At 41.4% G+C, this 13,720-nt stretch overlaps 1 protein-coding gene across 2 annotated transcripts in view; it reads left to right on the top strand.

The window, feature by feature from the left end:
- Nucleotides 1-13,720, top strand: part of rev3l (REV3 like, DNA directed polymerase zeta catalytic subunit) — a 78,941-nt gene that overhangs the window by 24,244 nt on the left and 40,977 nt on the right. Inside the window, exons 4-8 of one of the 2 annotated variants that reach the window (XM_047388709.1) lie at nucleotides 2,604-2,764; nucleotides 9,516-9,648; nucleotides 9,725-9,819; nucleotides 10,288-10,392; nucleotides 12,011-12,095. In XM_047388709.1, coding sequence (XP_047244665.1) covers nucleotides 2,604-2,764; nucleotides 9,516-9,648; nucleotides 9,725-9,819; nucleotides 10,288-10,392; nucleotides 12,011-12,095 — 579 coding nt within the window. Of the gene's footprint in view, nucleotides 1-2,603; nucleotides 2,765-9,512; nucleotides 9,649-9,724; nucleotides 9,820-10,287; nucleotides 10,393-12,010; nucleotides 12,096-13,720 lie in introns of both variants that reach the window. The other variant, XM_047388708.1, reaches the window with a different exon arrangement.

Raw genomic sequence — 13,720 nt, 5'->3', positions numbered from 1 at the left:
TTGATCAGAATTACTAACTATTTAAAAATGTGAATGAAGCTTCTGAAATTGCACAGAAAGGTGGTGAAGGAAGAAAGTAGTAGGATGAGACTGGAGAAGGAAGACAAATGTGGAAGAGAGCAGAAACAAACCTCATTTCAACCTAGAGGCTGCATGTAAGCATAGTTAAGGGACGAATGTGTGTTAAGTTCATGAAGTTAAGGCGAATATTTGTACCTCTGGCAGATCCAGGTTTTAATGCGGGGTTTCATTGACGTCACTGAAGACGCAGCCTCTCATCCAGTCCACCATCTTGGGTGTCTCCGTATCGCTTCGCACTTTTCACAACACTGCAACACTGAATACTTTTTCGACCCTGGATAAGCATGTAGAGTTGTTACAACCTCCTGAGAAGGCAATGTACCTCAAGAAAATTGTGGTCATCAACAAGGTGGATCCATAAGTACTGCCTGTTGGTTTGTTTAGCGCAAATCAGGACGACTGGCCGCAAAAATCCACAAGTTCAATATTGCCTTTTATTGGATTATTACATAATAGTTATATAACTAGATAATACATTTACAGAATAAGAGTAAAGGTAAATTGCAGCCTACATCTAGCTGGTCAAGGCGTGAGAGCGCAGCTAACTGAAGTAGTTCACAGCGCTGACTGACGAGTGGCAGTGCTGAGTGCTGCCACTACTTTTTCAGAATATTATTATTACAATAAATGTAGACGAATATTATTTATTTTCCTGTCACAAAATATGCACTGCACATTCGGGCGTGAGGTTCAAGCCGTCCAAATCCGCCCTGAATATTCGAACCAGCCACAGTAGTCGACGTTGTGTACGTTGTGTACTGTGTTTTAGTTTTCTCATACTGATTTTCTATCATGGCTGCCAGACAATAGACTGAATGTTGGTCTTGACCGCCACGCGCAGCACAACCCACAATTAAGCAAGTTTTCCCTATAGTTAAATGAATGGTCTGGAGTGTTGCTTCACTGATCACGCTAAAACAAGGAAAACAGACTGCAGCTGCCACACAAGATGGTGATGATGTCATGTGAAAACCCCCCATTAATCCAACCTGTTTCTTCTTACTGAAAGTGGCACATTCAGAATTGAATCCGATAGAGAATCTGTGGACGAAGTTAAAGATTAGGGTGATGGCAAGGAGACCTCCAAACCTCAAAGACTTGGAGCTCATCACCAAAAGCAAATGAACAAAATATCAGAGGAAACAAGCAAAAAGATGCTTGTCAGACTGCTTTAGTGCCAATAAAGATTTTTACACTGATTTTTGAGAAACCGACACATAATTTTCTAAATGTATTTTTGAATAAAATGTAAATAAAAACAGGTTTGTTGTTTTTTAAAATTGATGTAAAACTGCTTTTACATCAGTAATAATATGTTTTCTATCCAAACCAAACTTCTTGGTTGAATGGAAATAATTTTGAATATAAATTACCCAGTTATAGGACTAATAGTGGCCTAATCTGTACATCGCTCTGATCTAGACCTCTGTATTTTGTTTGTTTGGATCGCATTTAGCAGTTTTGACTGCATATCTTTATGTTTTTTCCCCATACGATCAAGTTAGACATCCTAAGGACCAAAAAGCATATAAACAATACAAAAATGCCAGAAAGCCTAAACTGAAGCTCAATTAGAGGTTAAATTGATTCAGAATTAGTGCAGTAGTTTTATCTTGTTTTCAGTTCCAATATTGTGGTAATAATGTTAATGTGTAGAAAAAGTCTATGCATTTTTTTTTGTTTGTCTGAATACTAAACGTTAAGAGAATATTGTTTAGAAGGGTGACAGCTCTCTGTGGCGTTTACCAGAGACGCAGGCGGGGTAAACGCTGGTCAAGCTCAAAAGTTGTCATACAAGTATGAAACTCAAAGCAGATGCTCAGAGTACATCTATGTTCATGCACAAAATAATATTTTATTCATAAGTATTTAATTTTCAGATGCATATGTCAGCAAGATTGATTTCTAGGTCACAATCAGCCGTTATTACATAATTATTCAATACGTATGGCTTCTATACTACATTCTGATGCAATATCAGCTCTTGCCTGGTGTATTTTGGCGGTCACCGTCCACATGTTTAGGCACAAAAATGTTCATTATATTTAGAAGATGTGGACAGTACAATTTGGCTGTTTATCAATTGAGCTGAGGTTTATTTACTCACCAAAGACAAATGGGCAAGCGTTCTGCAGCAGAGATACAGCGCCTGTAGTTGGTGTCCTAGAGGCTCATTCGTCCCCCAACGCGGGACAGTCCGTCCTCAAACTGGGTCTTGGATAGACGGAAGTACCGCCAAAAGTGACCATAATCCAGACGCTGCTCCTGGAGTAGGTGGTGGTACTCTCCAAACTGGTGACGAAACCTTCATGTATGGCTTCCCCCATACTTGCGCTTTTTTCCTGTCACCAGGATGTTTTCAAGACGTAGTTAAGGCTGTGTCCCAGTTCAGGGGCTGAGCATCCTGCTTGTTTTGAGGTTATTAGAAGTAGCTAGAATCAACACATTGTGCTTCTTTTTTACACCAGATAGCAGAATATCCTTTTTACCAAACTAGTTTTTCCTTATTTTGTTCTTTACAGAGTGTGCGAGCTTTTACAAAGTGGAGCAGTGATGAACAAGTGTTATCAGCCTCATGAGGGCCACATCCCCTACCTGCTGCAGCTCTTCATGGATTATAACCTGTATGGCATGAACCTGATAAACATGGGAGCTGTGAAGTTCCGCACAATCCATATCAAAGGTAAGGTCAGCTGCTTGGATCTGCCCCTTTTCTCATAATCTGTGCTTTGTTCAACTGGAGTTTCTGCCACAAGTTTATATTTACAATATTTTGGCTCGCTCTTTTTATGTCAAATCTGTGCTTTGTTTAATTAAATATGTCCACTAATGTTGGAGGATTTTATTAATGCAAACATCACAGAACACTATTATTTAGCATGTGTTGCATGTTGTTTGCAAATAAAAACACAGTACCAGAAAATATGACCTGCAGAGTAGGATAAATTGGGGGTAGAAAGAAATTAAATGCTTGGGATTCAGTTTAATTCAAAATTTATTTACCGTAAATTCTGCATTATAAGCCGCTACTTTAAGTAGCAGACCAAGATATACTCCATTTCAAGTAACTTGCAAGAAGTTCACAATTCTGAGAACAACAAAATACATCTTTCTTATCTTATTTCAGCTATTGTTGAAGGTCAGGGAAAAGAGATCAATTTTCTCGACTTAAACTGACCTAAGGACTGAGAGGACTTGACAAAGGGAGACTGTTCCTCAGTCTGGGTGCTGCCACAAAGGAAACTCTTATCATCTCTGGACTTTAACCTGGCTGTAGGAACAGCCAACAGAAGCTGGTCGGTTGACCTCAGGGCTCTAGGTGGAATAAAACAGGGGTGATAGATTCAGGACTCTTAGTTCTGGTCAGCAGGCGGGCTGCAGCGTTTTGGACTCTCTGTAGACGGTCCAGGGAACCCTGGTCCAACCCTATATACAAAGAATTACAATAATTCAAACACGGTGTTATAAATGTATGGATTGCTCATTCAAAGTCAGTCCAAGGAAGGTAAGATTTTATCTTTAAAACCCTATACCATTCCAAACTCTTTGTGAAGTGCCTTGAGACGACATTCATTTCAAAAATACTTTATTAATCCCAAAGGGAAATTAAATGTTGTTGTAGCTCATTATGAAGGTTTCCTCAAAGAGCCGTTGTAGATGCTGATGGCTGTGGGTAGGAAGGATCTCCTGTAGCGCTCCGTCTTACAGCACATCTGAAGAAGCCTCTGACTGAAGACACTCTGTTGTAGTAGGACAGTCTCATGAAGAGGATGCTCAGGGTTCCCCATAATGTTCTTCATTTTATGAAGAATCCATCTTTCCACAATGATCTCCAGAGGTTCTAGAGGAGTCCCCAGAACAGAGCCAGCCTTTTTTATCAGCTTGTTGAGCTTTTTTAAGTCCCTGGCTCTGATGCTGCTTCCCCAGCAGATGATGGTAGAAGAGATCACACTCTCCACAACAGACTTATAGAAGATATGCAGCATCTTGCTGCAAACACCAAAGGACCTAAGCTTCCTCAAGAAGTAAAGTCTGCTCTGTCCCTTCTTGTAGATGGCTTCACAGTTGCATCTCCACTCTAGTCTGTTGTCCAGGTGAACACCGAGGTATTTATGCTCCTCCACCACCTCCACTTCTTCTCCCATGATGGGAATAGTTTTTGACTTATTCCTGTTTCTCTTAAAATCTACAATCATCTCCTTTGTTTTAGTCACGTTCAAGATGAGATGATTGTTTCCACACCATGCCACAAAACGGTCCACCACCTTCCTGTACTCAGCTTCTTGTCCATCTCTGATCCACCCCACGACTGCAGAATCATCCGAGTATTTCTGCAGATGACAGGATTCTGTCTTGTATTGGACGTCTGAGGTGTACAAAGTGAAAAGGAATGGTGAGAGTACAGTCCCCTGTGGTTCTCTTGTGCTGCTGACTACCTGGTTAGACTCATAACCCTTCAGTCTCACAAACTGTGGTCTGTTTGTCAGGAAGTCTTTGATCCAGGAGATTGTTGAGGCCTCCACCTGAGTCTTCTGAAGTTTCTGACAAAGCAAATCAGGTTGGATTGTATTAAATGCACTGGAGAAATCAAAGAACATGATCCTCACAGTGCAGCTGGCTTTGTCCAGATGACAGTGGGTTTGTTGAAGCAGGTGTATGATGGCATCTTCAACTCCAACTCCACAGCGATAAGCAAACTGAAGGGGGTCCTGATGGTTTACTGTTTGCTTACTCAGGTGGGCCAACAGGAGTCTCTCTAGGACCTTCATGATGTGAGATGTCAGGGCAACAGGTCTATAGTCATTGAGGACTGATGGGTGAGTTTCCTTTGGTACCGGAACAAGACAGGAGGTCTTCCAAAACACCGGAAACTTCTTCTGGGCCAGGCTAAGGTTGAAGAGGTGCTGCAGAATCCCACAGAGCTGCTCTGCACAGCCCTTCAGGACTCTAGGGCTGACATGATATGGACCTGCAGCCTTATTCCGATTCAGTCTCTCCAGTTGCGTCTTCACTTGACTTCTTGAGACTCACAGGTGGAAGCGGGAAGCAAAGGAAGCATCAGCATCTTCTGATATGGTTGAAGGCAAACATGTAGAAGCAGAAGGGTCTAGGGCTGAGGTGGAGGATAAAAAATTTGAGGTGTTACTGGACAGCTGTGGGTCCTGTGGGTCAAAGGAAGGTGAGATGTCTGTTTGGCTGTGAGCAGGAGAGGAGGATGCGAAGCTTGTTTCTGAACTGAACCTTTTGAAGAATGTGTTCAGTTCATTGGCTCTATCCAGACCTTCATCGGTCTGATCATCCTTCTGCTTGAAGCCTGTGATCTTCTTCATCCCTGTCCACACATCTCTGATATTGTTTTGCTGGAGCTTGCTCTCCAGCTTCTTCTTGTACACCTCCTTGCTGTCTCTTATCTTGACTTTAAGTTGCTTCTTTATACTCCTAAATAATTATCTGTCTCTTTCTCTGAAGTCTCTTTTTTTCTTGTTAAGCAGGTCCTTCTGGTGATCCAAGGTTTGTTACTGGGGAAGCATCTCACAGTTCTGGTGGGGATGATGTTATCCACACAGAAGTTTATATAGTCGGTTACACACTCAGTCATGGCATTTATGTCCTCTCCATGTGGCTGGCACAGTGCGTCCCAGTCTGTAGCCTCAAAGCAACCTTGCATAGCTTCTTCAACTTCCTGTGACCATTTTCTCACAGTCCTCTTTATTACAGGTTGCCTCTGAACAATGGGCTTATATTTCGGGCAGAGAAAAACAAGATTGTGATCTGATTTGCATAGAGGAGGTCTTGCTGTAAAGATGTATGAGTCCTTGACATTTGCATAAAACAAATCCAATGTTTTGTTTTTTCTGGTAGAGCAGTTGACAAACTGTTGAAACGTTGGAAGTGTAGCAGAGAGTGAAGCGTGGTTAAAATCACCAGAAATTGCCACAAAAGCATTGGGGTTTTGTGTCTGTAGCTTAGCAACAACTGAGCTGATGGCATCACATGCAGTGTTGGCAACAGCGGAAGGTGGAACGTAAACTGTTGCCAAAATAACACTGGTGAACTCTCTGGGTAAATACAGGTCCTTCTCAAAATATTAGCATATTGTGATAAAGTTCATTATTTTCCATAATGTCATGATGAAAATTTAGCATTCATATATTTTAGATTCATTGCACACTAACTGAAATATTTCAGGTCTTTTATTGTCTTAATATGGATGATTTTGGCATACACCTCATGAAAACCCAAAATTCCTATCTCACAAAATTAGCATATTTCATCCGACCAATAAAAGAAAAGTGTTTTTAATACAAAAAACGTCAACCTTCAAATAATCATGTACAGTTATGCACTCAATACTTGGTCGGGAATCCTTTTGCAGAAATGACTGCTTCAATGCGGCGTGGCATGGAGGCAATCAGCCTGTGGCACTGCTGAGGTCTTATGGAGGCCCAGGATGCTTCGATAGCGGCCTTTAGCTCATCCAGAGTGTTGGGTCTTGAGTGTCTCAACGTTCTCTTCACAATATCCCACAGATTCTCTATGGGGTTCAGGTCAGGAGAGTTGGCAGGCCAATTGAGCACAGTGATACCATGGTCAGTAAACCATTTACCAGGGGTTTTGGCATTGTGAGCAGGTGCTAGGTCGTGCTGAAAAATGAAATCTTCATCTCCATAAAGCTTTTCAGCAGATGGAAGCATGAAGTGCTCCAAAATCTCCTGATAGCTAGCTGCATTGACCCTGCCCTTGATAAAACACTGGACCAACACCAGCAGCTGACACGGCACCCCAGACCATCACTGACTGTGGGTACTTGACACTGGACTTCTGGCATTTTGGCATTTCCTTCTCCCCAGTCTTCCTCCAGACTCTGGCACCTTGATTTCCGAATGACATGCAGAATTTGCTTTCATCTGAAAAAAGTACTTTGGACCACTGAGCAACAGTCCAGTGCTGCTTCTCTGTAGCCCAGATCAGGCGCTTCTGCCGCTGTTTCTGGTTCAAAAGTGGCTTGACCTGGGGAATGCGGCACCTGTAGCCCATTTCCTGCACACGCCTGTGCACGGTGGCTCTGGATGTTCCTACTCCAGACTCAGTCCACTGCTTCCGCAGGTCCCCCAAGGTCTGGAATCGGCCCTTCTCCACAATCTTCCTCAGGGTCCGGTCACCTCTTCTCGTTGTGCAGCGTTTTCTGCCACACTTTTTCCTTCCCACAGACTTCCCACTGAGGTGCCTTGATACAGCACTCTGGGAACAGCCTATTCGTTCAGAAATGTCTTTCTGTGTCTTACCCTCTTGCTTGAGGGTGTCAATAGTGGCCTTCTGGACAGCAGACAGGTCGGCAGTCTTACCCATGATTGGGGTTTTGAGTGATGAACCAGGCTGGGAATTTTAAAGGCCTCAGGAATCTTTTGTAGGTGTTTAGAGTTAACTCGTTGATTCAGATGATTAGGTTCATAGCTCGTTTAGAGACCCTTTTAATGATATGCTAATTTTGTGAGATAGGAATTTTGGGTTTTCATGAGCTGTATGCCAAAATCATCCGTATTAAGACAATAAAAGACCTGAAATATTTCAGTTAGTGTGCAATGAATCTAAAATATATGAATGTTAAATTTTCATCATTACATTATGGAAAATAATGAACGTTATCACAATATGCTAATATTTTGAGAAGGACCTGTAATATAGACGAAAACTTACTGCCAACAGTTCAATATCTGGACTGCAGAGATGACATTTCACAGTAACATGTCCTGGATTACACCATCTGTTGCTCACAAGTACTGCCAGTCCACCTCCTTTACATTTGCCGCTCCTCTTTAAATCTCTCGTATGGTTAAAAAGCCCGGCAGAGAGACGCTGTAGTCTGGGATATGATCCTGCAGCCATGTCTAAGTAAAACACATAATACTGCATGTCCGGTACTCTGGCTGGGTCCTTTGTAGGGCTTGGAGTTCATCCAACTTGTTTCCCAACGATCTCACATTGCCCATCATAATTGACGGAAGAGATGGTTTGAACTTCCTCCGTCTCTCTCTTCTCTTAGCTCCTGCTCTGCATCCACGGCGTCTCCTTTTCAACTCATCAGGGATTTGGGGTTGTAGTTGAAGTATTATTTGAGCTTTTGAGATATTAATCAGCTGCTCTTGGTTGTAAGAAACAACCCCGTTGCCATGGCAATGCATCATAACAAATGTCCAAAAATAGAAAGTATTAGGAAAAATCCTCCAAGCTGCACAGCATCTGACACCAGAGAGGACAGTTGTCCAAAAAAAATCAACTGTATCCACCACAAGAGGAGTCTTTGGTCCCCCTAAGAACCCAAACCAGGTCAGGCAACATCATTCCGCCTCTTTATTCTGTATAAGTTACACAGTAGCAGGGATTTAACTAAACTAAAAAAGGTTGGGTTTTATCAGAAAACTATTGTTACCTAAATCAATTCTAATCAAACTGCTTCACAAACATTAGAAAAATAAAACCTCCGTGTCAACATCTCTGAGTTAACATCTCTAACTGGTTACCCCCTGGCCAACTGTGCTTGCAGTGGTTGACATCATGCAGAGTCTTCCATTTTTGTTGGTGTATTGATTCTAATTCTTTTAAAGCAAACAAAAAACAGACTACAACTGCTTCCAGCCTCCACTAGGGGGGTTTAAAGGTCAACCACCAGGAGAGAGCATGACTAGAGAAAGATCAGGGATCACTTCAGCTCTGGTCCCATCTTTATACTGAGAATTGTCCCAGTTTCTTCCTGCTGTTATCTGAGTGTCTCACAGTGTCTTGTAAAAGTATTCACAACCCTTGACTTTGCACATTAGAACCTCAAATACCTCAATGCATTTCATTTGAACCTTTATGTAATAGACCAATAAAATGTAGCCATGGACTGGAGACACAACAGTGAAGCTGTCTACAAGAATGGACAGAGCAGACTACTTCTGGATGAAGTTTAGGTCCTCCAGACAGAGAGTAACATGACGACACAAAGTCTTCAACCAGAGGCTTCCTCAGATCTGTTGTCATACAGACCGCTTCAGGATACCCTTTTCTGCCAACAGACATCACCATCTACAATGACCTTAACCTGATTTCCTAAAACATTTCATTTCAAGAAGTTATTTTGAAATGATTAAATTACTTAGTTTATACTGTGTTTTTACTTGGTATGAACAGCTCTGTCAACAACTTTATGTACATTTGAATACTGTGAGGATCTCCCAGAGATTTGTGCAAATACGATTTATTGAATATTCTGTATACATTTAATATTTTCTTTTTTTTAAATAAAATTATGCAATCTCATTTTTATCAACTCTACTGTGGGCTAAAAAAACAGGAAATAGAAGAAGAAGGATTTTTAGGCTTTCTTGATAAATCACGTCATACCAATATTTGACCATCATTTCTTAATACATCTGTATTGTTTCTAGAAGGAGCCGCTGCAGACCAACAATCTTCCAGCTCTCATCCTAGCATCAGTCCCTGGAAGGTCCCCTGTACCACTAAGCTGAACAACAGCAGCCTTGCAGGCACCTTTGTCCGCTGGGAAGAGAACGCTCTACCCTGGTAAGCCCTACCTTCTCACACATTAGCCTGCACTAAATTATTAGGTGTCCAAATGATAACACTGCTCTGTTTGCAGCTCTTTAGTCCTGGACGATGTTGAGAGACAGAGCACCTGTGAGCTGGAGGTGGATGCTGTGGCCGTAGACATCCTTAACCGCCTTGATATTGAAAGTAGGTGATGTCAGATGTTTTTTATTCTTTGCAACGCTAGTTGTCATGACGAAAAACCCACGGTGAATAAAGGTTCAGCACACTGAGCTCAGATCAGTGGTAATGCCTCCACACATCACATCCATTAGCAGTTCTGAACAAGATCATTGTGCAGCGGACCTCACTCTTTCTACATCTTTCTTCGTTATGATGGGAAAGAGAAAGCTGTATTTATGACCACCTGCTCTGTCATCAAAGATGAACATTTTAACTGCCTGATTGTTTATCTACAGACAGTGTAACACCGATCAAACAGGTACGATTATCCTGCTGGAATCAGTAATGGGATCTGTTTTCATTTCAGTCAAATGCAACCTTAACCTTAACCTTAGCCTTGGCACAGCTGTAGGGAAGGAAATAGGTTTAAAAATGAGAAGTGTAAGGATTCTGTTAGCTAACCTTGTCTGTTGATTTTGCTTCTTTCTGCAGATCAGATTGGCAGGAACCCTGGACTACAGGCTATTTGGGAGGATGAGAAGCAGAGGAGGAGAGAGAAAAACCAGATCTCCCAGATAGAAACCCCTGATTCACAAGGTGAACAATACTTCAATGGGAACTATTAGTATCATCTGCTGTTGAGATGTGGTGTTCCTGTGTTCTTCTTCCTCACTTTGTACCATTTGCTTACTTTGTGACATATTTGTGAGCTGCGGTTGTATAGGCAATTGCAGTTTAAAAAACACTTTCTTTCAATTTTTGGTTTTTGTCAGGACATACTGTTATAAAAAAAAACCTTCTGTTCTCTACCAGATCTTTCAATGAGACAAATTCAAACTTCAGATTAACAACATTACACAATACCACCCCATTACTTTTTTTCCCCTTACAAAAGTGAACGTTCAGGTAAGTTCACCACGTACCTACAAAAAACAACAACAGCTCTATCTCACAATCCACAGGCCACAGTTGGCACGTTAACGTTCCTGGAAGGACAATTAGAAGCCTAAACAACTGGTGGACTTATTGGAAGAAAGCATTTTCTCTCTCATAATAATGTTGCAACATGTTGGTCACATAAAATCAAAGTGAGGATGTTTGGCTTTAATCAGTAGCACTTTGTAAAAAGCTAAAAACCGTATATCAACACAAACAATATACCAGCTACAGGACCTGGATACCTGACAGTCACTAAGCCCTCCATTAACTCCTCTGTACACAAAGAGTTCTAAGGCTGTCAGCTGCAGTTTGACAAACCTGGGTCACCAACAGCACAACAGTCCCAAAATTTATCAGCTAATCTGCAACAGCATTACTAAAAAAGAAGAAAAAGACCGGAAAAAGATTTTGCCATGGTCCAGTCAAACTTCAGACTCAAGCCTGATTGAAATACAGTGGTGGGAACTTAAGAGAACTGTACAGAAACAAGGCCTGCAAAAACCAATATGGTAAAGCAATGTTCTAAATAAGAGTAGGGCTTTCACATCAATTTGAGCAACTAACTAGAATTTCACATTAATCATGATTTAAAGTAACAGCTTCTGAAGTTGGAAGGTTGATGATGTGTGGTTAGTTTTTAATTTTATAGTTCTTTGTTTACATATATTTCTCCTAAAACAATTATGACAAACTTGAGGCTGCACAATTAAGTCAATTTGGATTCAGGTTAAGATTTCAGCCCCAGGGCGAGGTGGTGATGCAGGGGTAAAACCCATATTCGAAAGCCTTGGTCCTCGATCCAGGCTGTCAAGGGTTCGAGTGCCGGCCTGTTGGCCTTTGCTGCACGTCTTCCCTCTCCACCCCTTTCCTGGTAGCTCTCTGTCAGAAACTAAGAAATTAAAGGCCACTAGTGCTGCAAAAAGAAAAGGTTTTTGGTGGCCCAAATAATCAGAAAATGTCATCAACCTAACATAGGAAGCTGCTATGGAAGCAGGTTGATAAATTAACCATGTTTGGTTTCCAAGTTTTTGAGTTTCAATTCTGATCAATGAAAGGAAATACTAATTACCAGGTCTTACCACAGTGTGTACGGTGAACAGAAACAATGTGTAGGTCAGAAAGATCTGCCATACAGAGTCGCTGTCGAGGATCATATTGTTTTTAGCTGTTACTGACAGGCAGTATTTGTACACTTTGGTTTAACATTACAGAGTAAAAAGATACAATTTGAGCTGAGAAGAAGGATCCCTGAAAAACTCCTTTGTCTCTGTTCCAGATCGTGGCGTGGTCCCTTCAACGGACAGTGAGAAAACCTTCATGAAGAGACTAAAAGAGATTCTGAGGGAGAACAAGTTTGACGTGTAAGTTTCTCCACCTTTTCCTTTACTTTGTCTTGTGTTTAAATAAAATGTTTGATCTTTGTTTCATTTCCCTGAGGCAATCTGAAGCGTATAGAGTAGAGGTTGGATTTAATTATTACTGGAATGAGCACAAGATGCTCCCGAGCTTGATAAAAAACCTTCCCACAAGACATCAAACATTTCTTGTGTACTAAGTATTTATAATGAAGCATGTCCTCTCTTTCTTTCCTTTGGCCCTGCCAGCTTTCCTCTCAGTGTAGAGAAGAAGGGGTGGAGATCAGAGGCCGGCTGAAACTGGAATGGAAGGCTAGAGAAAGTGAAGTCAGAGCAGATGTTAGAGAAAATGGGGTTGAAATTAAGTTGCGTAGGTCACCTACATGCCCCTCCTTCCCCGACAATGTACAACCTCAAAGTATTTCCTGTTATAAATTAAAGTACAGTTGGCCCTACATCTGCACATGCTGCTTTATTAGATCCAGATAGCTTCCATCCAATAACCTCTGATATCTAATAGGAGCAGAGGGGAGAGGGAGAGCACTGCCGGGTGGGCTTTTCATCTGAATATGGGCTTAAGTTAGGAGGTGGAACAGTGACACGCTTTCTTACTTAGAACATGATCATGCTGATCATGTTCACACTGTCTGTTACATTTCCTCTCTCTGTTATGCCTTGCTGCTGTTGCTGCCTTCATGTTTTCTTCTGTGACTGGTATTATTTAGCTAGAGATGTTCATTTATTTTAGGTTTTTTGTACATTTGATAATTAGACAAGTTTGTCAGAACTCCCTTAAAGGGGACATATTATACTTTTAAATCCATTCTTTTTACCCCTAAATCATTCAGGTGGTGTCTATAAAAAGTGGAACTGCAATGTTTTGGTCTGAATTCCTTGTTATTGTAGCTCCACAGGCTCCTTTTTTACCTGTTGTGAGGTGCGTCTGAGAGCAACTCATTTTGGCGCGGTCTCTATAAATGCTACTGGCACAATGCTACTGCTATTAAAACAATGGCCAGGATGTCATATCAACACACAATACATTCATGTCTAAAATAAAATTCGTTGTCATTTTAGCGTTATTTGCAGCCCACCCCTTTGCTGTGTCTGTCGTTTCCACACAGAAGGAACTGACCCCTTGATCAGATGAAGTCTTTCAGTAAATCCTTCTTGATACTGGAGGAGGTTGCTGAAGAGCTCGTCCTTGAACTGGGAAAATAGAAAATTCTCCACTGATGTGGGTAGATTTCCATGAAAATTTAACCAGGCACTTCAAAGAGGTTCTGATGCCTATCATCCCTAGTTGTTGGGTGTATTAACCCAACTAGGGATGGGTACCTTTCACATTTGAACCGATACGGTAGAGACACCCATTATCTGGGAATCGATACCGGTACTCAATGGTACCAGTTTTTGGTACTTTTGTGTGTGTATATGTGGTAATAAATATTAGTTCGCTTAATAATAAAATCTCAAAATTTTTCAACATATTTATTCCTCAATATATAAACTTTATTGAATATATCATAACAACATCCAGCTGTTTGTATTGTAACGTCTCCGTTGATTCAAACCTTCTCCCATATTGCTGGCTGCAGACAGGTCGCTAGCGGATCCAGGCGTGCTAACGG

The sequence above is a fragment of the Girardinichthys multiradiatus genome, chromosome 15 (assembly GCF_021462225.1).
Source record: "Girardinichthys multiradiatus isolate DD_20200921_A chromosome 15, DD_fGirMul_XY1, whole genome shotgun sequence".
Lineage (NCBI taxonomy): Eukaryota > Metazoa > Chordata > Actinopteri > Cyprinodontiformes > Goodeidae > Girardinichthys > Girardinichthys multiradiatus.
This window is presented reverse-complemented; position numbering and strand designations above follow the sequence as displayed.